Source organism: Ambystoma mexicanum, chromosome 12 (assembly GCF_040938575.1).
Source record: "Ambystoma mexicanum isolate Mex_15411 chromosome 12, UKY_AmexF1_1, whole genome shotgun sequence".
NCBI classification, from domain to species: Eukaryota; Metazoa; Chordata; class Amphibia; order Caudata; family Ambystomatidae; genus Ambystoma; species Ambystoma mexicanum.
Window position 1 is genome coordinate 676,534,808 of NC_090936.1, and position 18,623 is coordinate 676,553,430.

Below are 18,623 nucleotides of genomic sequence, written 5' to 3' on the forward strand. Positions count from 1 at the left end.
CAGGCAACCTATTTGTTGGCTTCAGAGGTCCGATTCGGGGCCAAATTTCACCAGAAAGTAGCCCCAGATATCAGCAAGGCAGGGGGACGGGTATGAAGGTGTGGTGAAGTGGCTGACCGCAGATGTCTTCGGATAGAGAGCGGCAGTGCTCTGAGCCAAAAAGCAAGGCAGCCATCTTGTCGGCTGCTCAACAGCGCCCCGATGCAGCATTTTAACATGTATGTACACTGTGAGTGTTGTGGTTGTATGGTCCCTGATACCTAAGTCACTGGAACAGAATAAGTCTTAGACAAAATCATGAAAAGGTGCTAGTTAGGTGTAGAGAAGAACTTTGTGCGGCAAGAAGTCATGAAAGTATCTTAATTTAAACTGTGACAGTTGTTGATGTAATGTGCAGAGATTGCACATGATACCTCAGAGTGTGTGAGGGCAGAAGGGAGTGAGACCGCAGGCTTGGGCAGGCAGAGCTTGAACATTGAAGAGAAGGGTATGTTGGTCGCCCCATGAGGTACTTTATGGACTCCACTGTTTCGCAATGAAGACTTTTTCACAACATGCAGCGGTATCTCTGAGCACTGTATATGCCCCCATAATATGCTACTCTTTAACATACGACCCACTGCGTTATTTGATTCTGCTGTGTAAAAAGAATTCTTCCTCCATGGTATATTGGCCAAATTCACTGACGTCAACTTTTCAGCATCATGTCTTTCCTGTTTTACTCTTCAGTTGCTTCCATACTACCACTAGCTGAACGCACTCATGCAATTCTCCTTAACTGACAGATGGGGTCTCTGAAAACATTTTCCCCCCACCCTTTGGCAAATTCAATAACCACAGGCTTGATTTTTTTGTTTTTCGTTTATTGTATGTTGGTTATTTAGGTATGTTTTTGATATTCGCCCTCCAACGTTGCAGACATTTGCACTTGTCTTTGACCACAGGTAGAAATGTCGAGATTGCAGAAAAGCTACATGGCCTTGGCGGACCAGATGAATCTGATTCTATCCAAGCGGCTTTGGTACGTCATGGTGGAGCAGTTCCTGATGAAGTATGTGTGGAGCGGCAGCGGCCTAATTATGGTGGCTGTCCCTATCATCACGGCAACGGGCTTTGCCGATGGGGGTAACGTATTACTTCCATATACATTGAAATATTGTCTCAATCATTTGGGGATTCCTAACAAGTCATTATTAAATACTGGGATTGTTTTTAATTGAAGCATTTTTGTTTTGTGTAATTTATTGAATTTGTGTCTTTTATGTCTGCCCAAGTTTAGCCAAGGGTGGCTGTTAAATTAAAACGAAAGCACGTTTTGTTTATTGTCTCTGTAAAATCTGAAATATCTCATGTTACAGAAAATACTAAAGTGAGTAGATTTTCGCAAAGTGTCGGCCGAAACTGCTTTACTAGTGTACAGGCTTTAAAGGGATTATGCCACTCAAAACATCGCTGAGTTTCCAAACATTTCCGTGCTGGAAATGTAGTTATGGTTTCATAACTACATGTCGGTCAAGTGGCACAGCTAGTAGAGCGCCCGCTTTGATACCCGTGCAGAGCCTGTTAACGCAGGTTCGAATCCCGGCGGGGCCAAACTCAGCCTTTCATCCTTCCGAGGTCGATAAATGAGCACCACACACCGTGGGTAATAATAAGCAGCGCTCAGATACCTGAGGGTTTGTAGCGCTATATAAAAGCCTAATTATTATTATTAATTATTATACTCCAGGCCTCTAGGAACATAACGTGCAGAAAATAGATTGATCAGCATATGCAACTTAGTCTTCCTTTTATATGTAGGCACAATTTTGCATAAATGTGCCGGTTTAAATAGCAGCGAGTGGAGTGCTCGCGTGGACATACGTGCAGAGCCTTCTGACGCAGGTTCGAATTCTGGCAAGGCCAAACTCATCCCTTCCTCCTTACGAGGTGCACCACACACTGCGTGTAACAATAAGCAGCGGTCAGATGCCTGAGGGTTCGTAGCCTGTATAAATGCAACATTATTATTATAAAGACACTGAAATAGCCAAGTAAACATTGAAAATAGAAATTGCTACTTAGTTTTTCGTTGCAATTTGACTTTTCCAAATGAAAGTTTAAAATGAAGGGAACACGTCAATATAGTCATTCTCACATATGTACTGTTAAAAGGAATGTTAAGAGGTATGCACAACCTTGCTTCGTAAATGATCTCCACACACGTCTGGGAGGATAGCTCAGGTGCAACGTGCTCGCCTTGGAAGCAAGACTACACGGAGCAACACGAGTTTGATCCCAGTGTCTGCGCTTAGAAACCTCTGGGTATTAAGTGTGTTATAAATAACCTATCATGGAAAGATGTTCCTATTATGTGAGAAAACTGCTTTCACCAGTAGGGAAACCTCATGCATTTTTAGTGTAGAGCGATTCATAATAGTCAGTCCCTGCGTGGACAAATGGCTCTAATGCCTAATTTGCGCTGGCGGGGAGGGATTACCAAGGCATCACTGATTTGCAAAGGGAGATCCCCTTGCAGCACCTTTCCCCTCAACCAAGTCTACCTGCTCATAGGCCTGGCCCAAGGGAAGAGCAATGCAAACATGGTTATTATTTTGGTTACTGCTGTTAACTTGTGTTTGTGGACTGTGATGAGTATGATGGAGTCTTCACTGATTTCCCGGCGGTGACCTCCTCCCATGTGGCCCCTGGCATCCGCTAACTGATCCTGATCCTGGGGGTGACTATATCAGGGAGGATCACATGGGGGAGACAACCTCCAGGGAGATGTAATGGCTTCCCTGGGTAAGACATGGTATCCCCCCTTTTCCCCTTGAAAATAACCATCCCATATCTAATACACTCATGGCTTATTGTCATACATCTGGTCATCCTCCCATGAAGAATAGGGAAAACCTTTTCCCCAGATGTATAGGCCAGCCTTCCAACTTTGGTCTGCCTTGTGAGACTTATGAAACCTCCTTCTCCAGTTCCACCCACCCATCATCCAGAACCAACTAAACCATTGAAAGTGTCTATCCAGGTTTTCCAGCAAATTGTCAAAAATGGACTTCCGTTCCTAGAATGACCAAAGTACTGGGACAAGGAAGAAGACTCGAGCAATGAAGACCACAGGAGACCATAAGCCCAGCGAGCGCTCTAGTTGTTGCTCGCATACACCTGTCTCCAGGAAATTTAAAGAGCGGAAGAAGAGAAGCTAAGTCTGATGCTGGCTGGAGATCTGTGTCTCTCCACAAGGATGGAATAACTGAAATCATAAGACCAGCTCGGTGGAGTCAGGCGGCTCACCAACCAAGGAGAAAGAAGCTGCAGCTAGAGAAGGACACGCTGCAGGAACGCCAGGAGCTGGCGGGAGACTCCTAGGCGTTCGCAGGTGGCAGAGAGCATCGCTTTACTTACTGGAGCCGGGAATGAAGCAGATGTGACAACTGGAAGCCACAAGAGAAGAAGAAACCAAGAGGATGCGGTCATGAGAGGGAAGCAGATGGAAACACTTTGCCAGCTGACCGCGGGAGAATTCCCGGAACACCAAAAGGAGCCGGTGATGCCACCCAGAGATAGCGGGGACACTGGTGAGTATCAGCAGCAAAAATCAAAGTAATTGCAAATAAAGTTACAGAGTGAGAGGGAATAAAAGGACTTGTTGTAAAAGGGGGAATTGAAACATCAGGTTGTGTTGGATCTGTCTGGATGCTATAGGCAGGACGTGGGCGCAATCAATTGAATTTACCAGTCCATTCATGAATGGATTGCTACTAATTCCCTGGCTTTGAATGCTGAGAAAACAGAACTTTTGATCACAGCATCAGGACAGAAAATCAAAAAACTTGGTCCCGAATCAGAACGTTTTTTTATTGCTGGGAATAAAATCAAAGTCACCAAGTATGTTAAGACCTTTGGCGTCATTCTGGACGCTGAGCTCTCCATGAAGCCTCAGGTTGCCCACGTCCGAGCCTCATGTGGTTATGTCACCAAATTGTTGAATTACATTTGCCCCTATATTTCATAAAAAAATAGATCCCTATTAGCCACTGCGTTGATAAACTCTCTCCTCGACTGCTGCAACAGCCTGCTGCCAGGTTCCTCGAAAGCTAATATTCAGGCGCTTCAAGTTACACAGAATGGCGCAGTTCGTGCCGTTCATCGTCTGTCTAGGAGAGACCATGTCATGGAATCCAGGAGGGAACTACACTGGCTCCCGATTAAACACTATGTCACACAAACAATTTTCTCTTACATTTAAGTATTGAAACAGTGATGCCCCGCAGTACCTGGCAGATAGCCTCAAGTCTCTTCCACCAGGCTGTTGCCTACGTTCTTACAATCCCTACAAACTGGTTCAACCAAGGTTCAAGCTCACGAGTTTTGGAGGAACCACGTTTGATTTCCAAGCCCCCTCAGCCTGGAACAAGCTTCCGCTGTCTTTAGACAGGCAAACTCCATCGTAGATTTTAAGAAATGTATTAAGACCTTTTTGTTTAACCTTAATCAAGACTAATTGCCCTGATTTACAAAACTTTCTGCTTCCTTCATCTTATATGTTGTCTCTCTAGTCTGCGCCTTTTATGTGTGCTCTGAGGCGTGCAGGTGTTTAGCGGGTTATAAAGATTTGAAAAAATTAAGAAACAGCAAAACCCTCAAATATATATACATGATTACAATGCAAGTATATGGGGAACCCGAATAGGATAACATATCAAGAAGATACGCTATTGAACAAAGTATATGGCCACTTGCATGCTGATGGATTGTCGTTTCTGCAAGGTCACGGAGGAGGATGAAACTCTCGAGCATCTAATGACAGCATGCCCAGTCATAAAGGCACAGAGATGGAATCATCTGAAAAAACTGTGCCGGGGCCTTGGAAGTGGGATTGGGTATGCAAGTTTGCATGGAATGTATTTCAGGCCACACTACCTCCACGGTAGTCTCAGTGACAACCTTTCTGAAGACCCTCAAGCTGGATGAATATTGAATGTTGGGTTGTGGAGTACATTGTTATTAATCTGAAACACTGTATAGACCATGTGCGTTCTAGCTAAGGTTATTTCTTCACTGTCTGGGACTTGTAATTGTAAAGACTGGTAGGGGGTGTCTGTACTTCCGCTCTCTATATGGTAGAGGAGAGGCACAGCGGACCCCAGCCAAGATTCTCTATAAGGTAGCAATGGACGAGCAATCAAGGCCTAGCTTCTCAGGAGGTGATGCAGGCTGGTTCTTAAGTACAGTGTAGTCCCCGAACCCTCACAAAGGAATGTCCACACACTGTATTACTGAAAACACAGTCTTTAAATAATTAATATTCAAAGGTATGTACACGATCACAATAACGCACTTTGTACTTGGAAGTCAATAATGATAAATATGTACAATTCTAAAGTGGTACCACCAATGTTATCAAATCTCATTAAAGTGCATCAACTGTACGGTTAAAATGTCACACAGATTAATAACGAGGAAACCAGCAATAGAGATAGGCAGGAACGTAAGATGGTTGGAACAATAGGCAGAACACTGACCCCTACCACTAGGCACAGTTCTGTATGGAGATCCCCCCACCTGGGCAACCTGTAAATAAAGATATAAAGCACAAGCCCAATCCATATAATGTTCGAGAACCTTACTCCTTCCTATTAAGGTTTTACCCCCCCCCCCCCAATGTACCTGGTGGAGTAGAGTTCTCCGACGATGCGTCGACCGATCCTTCTTGAGTGCCTCCCTTTCAGGCGGGAGCCACGGATCGTCGAGAGGTGTCGGGGAACTTGGCGTTTGGTGTCGGGGAATCGACGGCCCTTCTTGAGTGCCCTCCCTTTAAGGCAGGAGTCACGGGTCGTCGAACGTCCGACGGTGAACAGGGTGAACTACGGCAGGGAAGTGGCAGCTTCGTTCCTAGCGGTGCTCGTCGATGACAGAGTGTTGGCGTCCTGCAAGGAAGAGGCGTGCGGGGCACCTTGGTGACGATAGTTCTGGACCGCAAAGAGATGATGAAGAACTGAGTCGAGTCGTCGGCGTCTCTGTGGTCCTTAGGTGGTGGGAAACCCACTGGTGGATGCTCCTCGGCGTGTCGACGGTCGGGCCTTCTCCAGCGGGAGACAAGCGGATGACGATGCAGACGAGAGCGTCCGATGATCAATTGAAGTTCTTAGGCAAACGGGAGCATGGCGGCTCCGGTCGGCGACGGCGGTCGTCGACAGTGGCGGACAACAGTCCGGGTGCTTCTCCTTGGAGTTCCGCAGCAGTCCCCGTATCGGGTCGGCAGCCTGTCGAAGGTCTGTCTACCAGGGAGCGTTGGCAAAGATCAGCTGTGCACGATGGTCCCTCGTAGCTCGGGAAGAGGCCGCCTTACCAGGTCCTCTCTGGGTCAGCCCTTGGAAACACAGCAGCTTTCAGATTGCGAAGGAGAGCAACAGCAATTCTTCTCGTCCAGCAGGGCTTCAAGGTCAAGCGTCAGTTAATCCAGTTACTCATCGTAGTGGACTTTGGACATTCATGCAGGCAGGCAGCCAATCAGGCACACAAGGTATTCAGGCCATTCACTTCTCTCCAGACACTCACAACAAGTTATGTGTATTGGGACAAGTACCGAGCCATTCAACACTCCAAGCCGCATTCATACCGGTTTCGGGCAGGGCTGTCTCAGTCATTGTGTCAACCACCAGATACTAAACATCCACAACACAGAATGCATATTCGTCACACACTTTATTCACCCAGATCCCACCCACAGGAGGCACCCACAACATACATCACCGGGAAGGCTCCAGATAGTCTGGCCGGGCCTTCACAACAACACCATATATGGCATTTCCACCCAACAGCCAGTCAGAGGGAAAGGACAGAGTCAGGGCTTCCCAGGACTTTGGGAAAACAAGGTAATGGGTAATAGAAAGCAAGAGGCCACCAGGGCCATCTTGTTTTCCATCAGGAATCAACTGATCCCAATGGCAGGGCTGGGGTATCCCAAAATGGAGGATACTCCGCGCACCTGTCAATTTCAGCATGGAGCTGCCACCAGCCCATACCCTGCTCTGCGGGCCACCCGCAGGTGCCCAAAAACATACACTAGGTGCACAGGGTTGTACCCCCACCCATGGGTGCCATAAGGGTATCCCACGGGTTCGTTCACCAAACCAAAAGAAAGAGAGCTGCACCGCCAGGAGTTCCACATGAACTCCTGCGTGGAAAACACGACAAAGCAGTAAAGGACATGGATACGGAGGCCCTGTCCCTCCGATGCATTTCCAGCATCACAGTAATATAGACCAGAACAGATTCTCAATGTAGAAATATAGCTTTGGGACTCCACAGATGTTAATATTGTTTTATCCTGGAGTGATTTTCTGCATCCTTTTGTTTGACCATGATGGCTTTCAGCTTTTGCTTAATGCCCTTCATCCTGTCCATGAGGAGAGGCTGCATGTAGGTTTGTTCCCTCATTGTGGTCTACCTCCTGGGATTCTGCGACTGTTATGAGGCTGAAGGTCAGCCATTGAACGCTCCAGCTTATCTGGACTCCCATGAATTCCTTGCTTCAATTCTAGAAGCATGTACTTGATATCTGCTTTTGTTGCTGGTGCATCTGGCAGTTCTTCGCTTGGAGCAGGAGTCACAGTGGTATGGACCTGGGCACTGGTCTGAAGAGGAACCCTCCTGGAAGATGGTTCTTGCTTCATCATTAGTTGCTTTATGTTCGCTGTAGTACTCCCGTTCCCTTTGCCTGTTCTGGGGGCCATGACAAGTGATTTGCTGAGCTGGCAGGGATCTCACCATCAGCCACACCAGGCCGCTGAAAGGGCACCTCGATCCACGAGCAGCAGAATACTACGCACCAATCCAGGCCAACGCTCCTCCAAGCCCCTCTCATGAAGCATGCAGGGCCAGGAGCGTAACCCACGAATAAAACTATGCTGAGTTTCCTACCTGGGACCCCAACAGGACTGATTTCAGGACTCTAATTGCCCAGCAGCTCCCCAGCGCTTCCAGATTCAGGGTGTCTTCATCATTCATCTGAGTCAATTCACCCTGTGCTCATTCCTCCTGGGCATTTCAGCAGGGCGATGGCAGCACTTCCCTCCATGAGGGCTCCTGCTCAGCCGCCCACGCCAGACTGTAGATGCATATCTCAAAGGCGCTGCCACTCCTGTCACTCCCAGTGATGGTCACTGCATGCTCTCCTACAGACACCCACCGAGGGGGTTGACAAGCCAACTGTGCCCACAAGGGTTGCACCTCTGCAATCTGCTATGTTCTTGCCTGGTCACTGCTCACCAGTGCCCGCCAGCGCCAAGGACCCTGCGTCCCAGCTGGCATCCGCAGGCGCCTTCGCCTCACCTTCTCCCGGGGGCATAGGGGAGTGGCTCCTCTTCTCCAGCGGGCCCGGCCCTCACAGGGTTCTCTCTAGAGGCTCTGGCTGCCTCAGGGAGGCTCCAGAGCCACACTGCATCGTGTATCTCCACTCTCCTCTGGTCCTGGCCTCAGCACTCCGCCAAACGGATCATGGCAACCGGCACAACAGGCTCCAGGCAGCAAACCAGCTCAGAACCGGTCTGGGGGGGTCAGGAGGTACTCACACTTCATACCCTCTCCAACGAGATGACTCAGAGGGTAATCCTCTTTATGGGGCTTGCATCAGCCTCAGCACATCAGAGCTCACAGGTGTTGCATCCACACGGTTCGTGACCACGCTCCCAATGGTCTTTTTTATAAAGCTGTGTGCAAGTGGCTGGTTTGCATTTGTGTGTGGTACGGTGGAGAGAAATTAAGGGTTAGTCAGAAGGTGGGGGGTGTCCTTTTGGTTTATGTAGGGCTTTCCAATTATTGGGCTTGTATCAGTTGCATTATGGTGAGAGGTATTTGGCTTTAATGGTTGATGTGTGAAGTTGTCCTGTGCTAAGGTTTAGATATTCTTTGAGAGGGGGAAGGTGTTCTCTTAGAGTTTCTGCAGTGCCTTGATGTGATGTCTTCTACTCATTTAAGGTCCTGAATGCCGGGGCAGAGGGGGCTAATTATACTGTTCCCTTAGGTTGTGGCTGCGCATGAAAGTCAAACTATCGAGTTGTGTCGTTTTACCTGCTTTAGGGGTGTAGGCTGTGGTATACTGGATAAATAAGTTATGAGATTCATTTGAGAAAGATAGGTCATGTCCGTATATTTTGAGAAGATTTCAACATTTAGTAATTAACATATTCATTGACAGGAACATTTGTTTGTCTTTGTCTAAACAAAGACATGTTTTGTTTTAATCTTTCAAGAAACACATTCATTGTATTTAGTGCTTTTTCATTTTTATTTACTTGCTTCATACGAAGAAAAGTTTTCATTTTTTGTTGTTGTATTATATAAATAATTGTTTTTACATTATTTGAAAAACAGGGCTTGGTATACAACATGGTGCTGCACTGTTATATAGTTGTAGGCAAAAATCAGTATAGGTCGATCAGTGAGCTTATTTGGGAATGTATTGCTGTCAGCTGCCAGTGAAATTGTATTTACATAAATGGCTTCATTTTTATATGTATTTGTCTTTTTCCACATATTGCTATTTCAGCTTTATTTTCAGTTTATTTATTAGCTTTATTTGTGACATGTTTGGGTAGGATGAACAATTTAATGATATGTTGGAGAGAATTTTAAAATAATTGTCGGAGGAACTGAGAAGAACTTCAATCTGTTTCAACGTGGCAGGTCATGAGTAAGCTGGCTTGATGAGGAAAGTCAAGTAGTAAAGCCAAACTATTTTGCAAGACTAAAAGAGGAAGGCTTTAAAGGACTCAGACAGTATTACTGAACTTTGTAGTGTGAACGTTTAACATAAATAAGTCCGAAAAGTAAAACAAAGCTTGCACTTAATTAGGGTAATTGGAATAACGTTGGTTGTCGAAACTAAAAAGCAAAGTAATGCCAGGAAAATAGTTCACAATGAAATATGAGAGCAAAGAAGAACGCGTGTAAAAAAGTGAGTTTTAGTTCCCCTGAAATCCAAGCCTCCGAATAAATGTACAATGCACACACATGAACAAATAGTTTCACAAATCTTTCTGGCATACACTGGCAAACATTGCTTACAGCCGGAGAGCTACACATAAGTGCAGTATTCACAAAAGTACACCCACATTTGCTTCACTTGCATTAACATATAATCGTTCTTAATGTTTATTTCTAAAGGCCTAGACTGATATGGGACATTTGTCATAGCTACTAAAGGGATCTTTCCCAGCTATAAAACAGACACCTACATTAAGGCAAGCATTACGTCATCGGAATTGAAAGTGTCCAGCTATTCACACAAGCTGACATAAAAACTAAAATATGCATAGCTAACAAATCCATGGTTACAAACACTCACTCTAAAACTTACGGTGCATAATTCACATTATGGCACTTTTTCTCACTTACAGAGAAAGCTTGCACGTGCTTTTCCTAGCAAAGCAACACATCACCCATACCCAGATACCCAAACACACAACGCACACGCACGTATGCACAACCCCCTCTCCTATATCAAAATAAGTAATTCCACATACACACAAAATACAGCCTGGCCCAGATCCAAATTGGCCCTAATATAGGCAGCAAAACCGTGATACCAATTGCGATTTAAAAAACGTGGTATTATTATAATTTATATCGTCGAAATTGGAAGGTACAGTGTATAGCAAGTATATTAGATGTGTTCAATTGACTACAGTCGAATGAACCGATTATGAACTGGGTATCACTTCCCGGAAAATCATGGTAAAGACCTGAGCTCTTAACTTTGCTGCGAAAATTCTTTTAACAGAACCCCCTAATCGGTTTATCTTAATTCAAGCGAAACTCATTTCTACATCATGCTTATTATATGGGGCGTTCCAAAAACTTAATCTGAGTTGTGCTCGTTAGCTCCTAGTATTAATGAGAACCATATTAACCAGTTCCCCACCAAGGGATAGGTCAAAGCTGCTATGGCGACCTGGGACATGAATAATATCCAGCTGAGGTTGCAAGTCAATAGACATGCAAATAAACCTTATGTATATTTCTTTCAAGCACAATTTATACATGTATTCCCATGTCGAGTTAAGATGCACAAGTTCATGTAATTGTGATGTAGTTGGTTACTGTCTAAGTTAAAGGTGCTCAGATAAACCTACTCTATTGTTTTAGGAAGTGTTGGTTGTGTAATGAATTGATGATTGCGATGCTGAAACACTTCTTTATTGAGTGTCCAAACTTACAATAGACACAAATTTCATTTTGGGGAGGTTTGCTAATCAAACACAAGGATTAAACATGAACCAGTTTTGGGAGGTTTTGATGGAGGGGAAGAATGATATGATATATGATAAGTCATTTATAAGATGCCTGTACGCAAGTGTTTGTAGGTGCGACAAGACAAGGAGGGGGAAACAGAAGGAGGATAAATAACGATCTTACTAGGCCTTGTGTCATTCAGATCGCACAAGTGGGGGGAAGAGGGGAGGGGAGAAGTGCCAAAAGGGTGTGGGGGTTGAGGAGAAGTACAGGTGAATCAATAAGTGCTGCCAGAGGGTGGCTCTTAAGTGCAAAGAGAAAGACCTGTAGCGTTACAGATACAGACTCTTACCTTCTGAGGGAGCCCGGCGGCAAAGCAAGGGCAACTGGACATGCAGGAGCATGGGCCAGAGTTCAGGGGTAGCCAGGTGACCAGTGTGTGGAGCTATCAGGTACATTAGCAGGGGAGAGGAAGAGGGAAAGCAGAAGTGTAAAAGAAGGTCTTGAGTTACTTCCGGAACCGGAGGTGGTTCTGCGCGAGTTTGAGAGAAGCAGGGAGGCTGTTCCATAGGGAGGTCCCAGCCGAGGAAAGAGATCTAGCCCCCATTCTCTGCTTGGAAAAGCATCTGACCCTCAGCAAATTGGACGTGGAGGAGCAAAGAGCTTGAGGAGGAAGATGTTTAGGAAGAGAAAGTTGGAGATAGTGCGGTCCCAGGCCCCAAAAAGCCTTGTGGACGTTGCAAAGGGTCTTGAATTTGATCCTTGTAGCCGCATGGAGCCAGTGCAGAGATTTCAGAGTAGGAGAGATACGATCCGTGGGCTTGAGGTCAAGGACAAGTCTTGCAGTCATGTTCTGAATGAGTTGTAAAGATCGAAGAGTAGAGACAGGCAGATTTAGAAAGGGGCTGTTGCAATAGTCCAGCCTGGAGAGGACCAGGGCTGTAAGACAGTGAACTTCAGTGGGAAAGTGAGAAAAGGCAGAATACCTCTGAGGAGGTGCAGCTGAAAGTGTGACATCTTAGAGACTTTGGAGATGTGAGGAGAGAAGGAGAGAGTGGAGTCGAAGATGACACCAAGGTTCTTAGCAGCCAGAGAGAGAGAGAGAGAGAGAGGAAAAGAGGGAGCAGGTGTCCCGATGAGGAGGATCTCGGTCTTACTGACATTAAGGCAAAGATCATTGGCAGCACACCATTCCTGAATTGCGGCCAGGCAGTCTGGTATGAGAGAAGGAGCAGAGGTGGCTGAGGGGAGCCTGGAGGAGAGCTCAGTGTCATCTGCATAACACTGAAAGTTAGAACAGAATGTAGCGATGCAGTGGGCCAGAGGTGCCAGGTAGTGGTTGAATAGCCAGGGAGAAAGGTTAGAACTCTGGGGAGCACCACAAGTTGAGAGAGGGATAGAAGAGAGGAAAGACCCCAGTTGGACCTGAGAGGGTCGGTCAGTGAGAAAGAAGGTCAACCAGGACAGGGCCTTACTAGTATACCCAGGTTGTCACCTTTAGGTCTCTATCCCCCACCTCCTCCGGCAGGTTCCAAATGCAGATATTGGATCTTTGAGATCTGTTTTCTAGATCCTCACATTGGAGCTCTGATTTGTGGGAGATCCTGACCAGGTCCTGAAGAGTTGCCTCCATTTTCCGATTATTTTCCTCAATCTCCTAGAGCACTCTCTCCATAGTGTCTGTCCGCTCCTCCAATGCTGCAGCACCTTTTTTCAAGTCCTGTATTGCCATTTTCACTTCTGAAGTAAGCGTCGCAAATTGGGTTTGAAAGAATGTGGTAAGCTTATTTTGAAAGTCATTAAATTAAGCTTCCAGGTCCTCCTTGGACATTGCCATGGTATTGGTGTTGCTGCTCAGATGTGCGCCCTGGCTGTCTTGGGGTATTGCCTGCTCGGGGAGAGCATCACGGTCTTTAGCCCAACAGTATTAGAGGGTACCTTCACGTAGCGCAGCAGGTGGGTGCTGTTTACCGGGTGTGACCCACCCCCGGCATTGGGCAACGCCATTCGCTGCTCTTGTGACCAAGGACTGACTCGCTGTGTCCCAGGCTGTCTCGTTGACCCACCAGGGGCTGGTTCCTGAGGGCTGTCTAGACTATTCTCCCCTTTACACTTGCAATGCCTGCGGTGGTGTAGCTACCGCCTAGTGGTCGTGGGACGGTTGGTGCTGTGGGGATGGACGCCCAGCCCAAGTCTATGCCGGCCCCATGCTGCTGGTAGCTGATTGTTGGGGGCTATATGGAAGGTCCCACTCCCCTCAGAGCCCACGATGAGGCCTAATTGGCAGAGTCCCAGTAGCCATGAAGCCAGGAGGTGCTGGGGGGAGCCGCCCACTGTTGTTCAGCAAGCCCCAGTTGCTTAATGCCCGCAGTGCTTCCAAGCTAAGTTTCACTTGTTATGCGTTTGTGTTGATGTCCGACCCCTCCCAGGGGGCGCTCACCGCTCTAGAGGTTTGTTCAGGACGCCCCACCTGTTGGGCCTGCCCCACGACAGGCAGGGTTCCACACCCCGGTCTGGGTAGTCACAGGTGGGCCTCTAGCACTGTCGGTGCGTTCATCCAGATTCCGCCGGCTCCTGTCAGTCCCCCCACTGGGCTGTGCCTGCCGCAGGTGGTAAGAGCGTTTCAATGTGGGCTAAGACCGCTGCACATCATCCGCCAGTCCTGCTGCCAGTGCCCCGCAAGGCCCAGCCGCAACACTCCTCCATGGGTCCGTTCTCTGCCTTGGTGAGCAGGCCGATGCACTAGGGCCACGGCTGACACACGGCTCCCCGGTTGTCTCAATTGTAGCAGCCGATGTCGGGCTTGGGCATCCTCGGCCCTCGCGGCCAGGCGGCTAGTTGTCTTCGGCCTTCAGCAGGGGTGGGGTCAGATTTCCCTGAGACTGGCCTGGGCCCAAAGCACAGCCTACGCCACCCACAATAGCCGTGCCTTGTTATGACCAGCACAGGCCGCCGCTCACTCACCCAAACGTGCCTGTCAGACTAATGTTCCCAACCACATCCAAGCGTTTCTGCCAATTCAGGGCTCTGGCCAATGCTGCCAACTACCTTCTATGGTCTCCGATGGCGGATGCCAGTGTTGGGCCTTGATGTTAGTGCCTTTTCAGAGATACAGCTGAAGACGCTCACGTTTTACCAGTGCCAGTCGCCATCTTGGAATCCAGCAGTTTTCTTTTCTAATGATGTGCTTACTACTTGGTGGAGTAGTGATTACTGTTTAGGCTGGTCTTTTCATACCTTCCAGCAGGTAAATGATTATCATATTTTCTCCACACTGCCCTTTTATATAAACTTAATACAAGACAGACAAAATGAGGTTCGGGTTTTCAGATGCTCATGTCTTTCTTGGGGAGCATCTTTGCATTTGTTATTTAGAATTATTTAATTGCTTTCCATTCTCTCACACAGTTTAGCTATTCATTTTGTCATGTCAGCAATAAGTCTTGCAAGTTACTCTTTTAGGACTGCATTCTCAATTCAACTCAATTCTCTCACATCCTAAATCCACCTCCATTTCCTCTACTCTTTCTGCAAATGATCTTGCTCTCTGCTTTGCTTCTAAAATGTCTACCATTCAAAATACCTGCTACTTACCTTCTATCCCCTCCTCCTGCTCACTTTTCTCCACCTCCTCTTCCCTCCTCTCCTGCTATTATGTCTTCCTTTGCCCCCACCAAGCCTGATGAAATATTTGCCCTACTCCTCAAGGCTAACCTTTCCTATGCCCCCACTGACCCACTGTACCTGCACATTGTGACGCACATAGCTCCCAGTGTTGCTCCACATCTTGCTTTCCTCTTCAATTCCTCTCTTGTCAATGCCAATTTTCTCTCATCCTTTCTAGATCTGACTACTGTGCCAGTCTCCACTATGGCCTTCCCAACTAAGCTTTTTCACCTCTAGACAAAATCCTCATTTTTGCGGTCTGCTCACTTTTCAATATTTCCCACTTTACCTATAACCCCTCTACCTGTCACCAGATTGGCTGGGTATCTATGAAACAAATGGCTAAGTATAAACCTCTTATCATCTTCAAAACTATCCATGGACATCGCTGCACCCTACTTACCTGCTCATCTCACTCACTACTCTCCTCCTTGCTCGTTACAATCATCCTCGGCTCACCTCCTTGCCACCACTCGATCTGCCTGTGCTCTCTCTCGTTTCCGCTCTCTCTCGCTCCCGTTCTCGGAAATGCTTGTCCTCTCCATCTCTGCACTACTCCAACTCTACCGCTATTTAAATCTAACCTCAAAGCTCACCTTCTTCCTGAAGAACCTATTCAAAAGGTCATCTGCTCAACACACTCTGCTGTGTGTCTCAGTGCAAGGAACCCAGGTAGTTGTCAATTAGAAAGTTGGCATATATTCAGAATGTTGAGCTGCCCTTGTCCTCTATTACATTTAGAGAGCTATTTGTTTTTTAGTTTAACATGTTGTGGGTACAGAAACAAGCATAAAGACAGGTTCAGATCAACCAATTCAGGTGATAAGGAACCAAATTGGGAAAATGAGATACGTTACAAGATAGACCCAAGTTCCAACCAGCATCCCCTCCCCGATATACAGTGTCAGACAAACCGCCATTCCAGGGGCAGGAGAGTGTCATAGGGAGAAAAAGTGCCGCAATATGGGGGGCCTGGCAGCAATTGCAGGATCATTCTCTGTAAAGTCAATTAACAGGGTCCAGACCGAGACATATTTCGCGTAAAGTCCTTCACATAATGCCATAATTTTATCAGCTACCAAAATGTCCCACATCTTGACCCACCACTTCTGAGCTACCGGGCCATGAGCGGACTTCCAGGTCCAGACAATAGTCAATTTCGCTGCCAGAGGAAAATGACCAATTGAGGGAACAGACCAGTCCCTGTGTTCCGCAAAATCACCACACGTGGATCCATAGGGTGAGATAATCCTGTAACGTCCTTTATTTTCAAGAGCACCTCCTTCCAAAAGAAGCCCACTCTGGGACACGGCCACTCTATGTGAAAAAGAGAGCTCAACCCATCAAGGATCCTACCCAATATTCTCAGCCATTCCTCGTCCTCAATGGGCCCACCCAAGTCAGCTTCACATTTAGCCATATGTGGCAGGCGCACAATAGGGTCCCCTGTGTTGTCAAGAAGTTTATATAGCTTCGGGATCCATCCCATTCGCAGCCCCTCTTGCATTGTTAACTTGAGAGCATGCAACGCTCTAGTAGCCCCGTTCTTCGTGAGTGGTTGAGAAACCCAGTGTCACAATTGTGCATAACAGAACCTTTCAGATTCCTGCAAATCAAAGGAGCGTTTACATTCCTCAAATGTCATTGGACTACCATCTTTATAGAGCTTCTGTAGGTTCACCAGTCCTCCTGCTATCCACTTCCCAAAAGCCCCACAGTCACGACCATGCCTGAAAGCACAGACTGACCCATATAGGTGTAAAGGGCCCCCCACACGCATTGGCCTTAACTACACTTTCCTGGATATTGTTGAGTGCTTATTCCCCCAGATACATTTAAAGATCTTTCCCTGGAGTGCGCGTAGATCCAAATCAGAGATCTTCACCAACAGCGCTGAACATCTGTAAAGCAGACGTGGAATCTCACATTCATTGTGGATGCCGCTATGCGACCAAACCAGGATATCCCCTGACGTCCCCACCTGCCCAAGTACTCGGCCAGCTCCTGTAACAGCGGTGGAAAATTAGCCCGAAACAACTCCCGGGACCACTGTATTGGGGCCAGAGCCCCGATGGCACTCCTCTCATGGGGTCTCAGAGACACATCCAGCCCATGCGATTTATTGTAGTTTACTTGGAAACCGGATGCCCGGCCAAAGTCATCCAACTCATGTAGTACCTCCGCCATCAGGTATTACTCAGGGTGAGCAGGAAATCATCTACGTAGAGGGACACCTTATAATCCGCCTCCCCAACCCGGACGCCCTCTATAGCCCCATTAGCTCTAATTCGACTAGCAAACAGCTCCATACATAAGACAAATATCAAGGGGATAGCGGGCAGCCCTGTCTCGTGCCCCAGGTGATCGGCAGTTTGGACGACAGTACACCATTAATTCTAAGGTGTGTAGATTGGTGTTGGTAGATTGCCATGACCCAACTAATGAACCCGAGCCAAACCTGAAGTGCAACAGATCCCCCCGCAGGGTATCCCCAGTCCACCTTATCGAAAGCCTTATGAGCGTCTAGTGCGATCATGCCTAAATCTATACCCAAGCGATTCCCCGCTTCCACTAGACCCAGGACCCGTGACACATTATCTTGCGCATTCCGACCCACAATAAACCCTGTCTGATCACTGTCTATGAAAAACGGGAATAACCTCCATCATAAGACGGGCCAGGATCTTTGAGAAGAGCTTTGAGTCCATATTAGTGAGGGTGATAGGGCGATATGAGCCGCAAAGTAGCGGATCTTTACCCTGCTTGGGGATCAGAATGGTCGTAGAGCACCCCATAGAAGAGGCTACCCGCTGAGAAGTCATAAAGGAGTTAAAAAGATCTACCAAGGGGGCAACCAGGAGGTCACAAAATGTTTTTAAAAGAGAGCCGTGAAACTATCGGGACCCAGAGCCTTATTCATGAAAGTCTTTATTGCCCATTCTACTTCACCCGCTGAGATCGGCTCCTCGAGATACTCCCAATCCTCTTAGGAGAACTGGGCAGATGTTCATTACCCAGATATTTTGCCTGGTCCTCCGTCAGTGGGAGCTCGCCCCTAAACACCAAAATAAATGAGCCTCAAGAATCCCCATTTTAGCAACCTCTTCCCGCTGCACCACCCCTTGCTCGTCACGCAAGGCTAACACTGAGTTCCGGTTTTGAAACGTGCGCAATTTGACAACCAGAAGGCGATTGGCTCAGTTCTCATTGGCATAGTAGAACTGTCTGTTTTTTTTTAAAAAAAAAAACTTTATTAATTGCAGTACTTTTCACTGCAACTACTTAAACAATCTTTTCTTAAATGGTCCACAGAGTTTCATACATCATCTAAATACTTTTTACAGTTCCCGTGTGTTTCCAGCCCTCACAGGACTGTTTTCAGCAGACGCCAGCTCACATAGGTGTGCCCTGAATGGGCCCGAGATGTCTTTGGGTTTGCTTGCCCTTGGAAGTGTCATTACAAATTGTTCCTCACACTCATCAACATATGTCAATTCCTTGAAGTAATGATTTACACTTGGTGCGTGCAGGCTTTTCCAGTTCTGCAGTATACACTTCTTAGCTACTGAGCACGCCACATTAAAGAGTCTTCTTGTTACCTCTGACATCTTGCCGATATCCCCAAACAAGTATTTCTGGAGTGTGAGGTCTGCTGGTATCTGTGTTATTTTCTGCAGTATTTCAGCCACTGTACCCCAGAACTCTTGGATGTGCGGGCACTCCCA

General features: G+C 47.1%; 1 protein-coding gene across 1 annotated transcript in view; it reads left to right on the plus strand.

The window, feature by feature from the left end:
- Positions 1-18,623, plus strand: part of ABCD2 (ATP binding cassette subfamily D member 2) — a 427,364-nt gene that overhangs the window by 74,614 nt on the left and 334,127 nt on the right. The window contains exon 2 of the mRNA XM_069629213.1: positions 945-1,125. Within this exon, the coding sequence (XP_069485314.1) occupies positions 945-1,125 (181 nt within the window). The remainder of the gene's footprint in view (positions 1-944; positions 1,126-18,623) is intronic.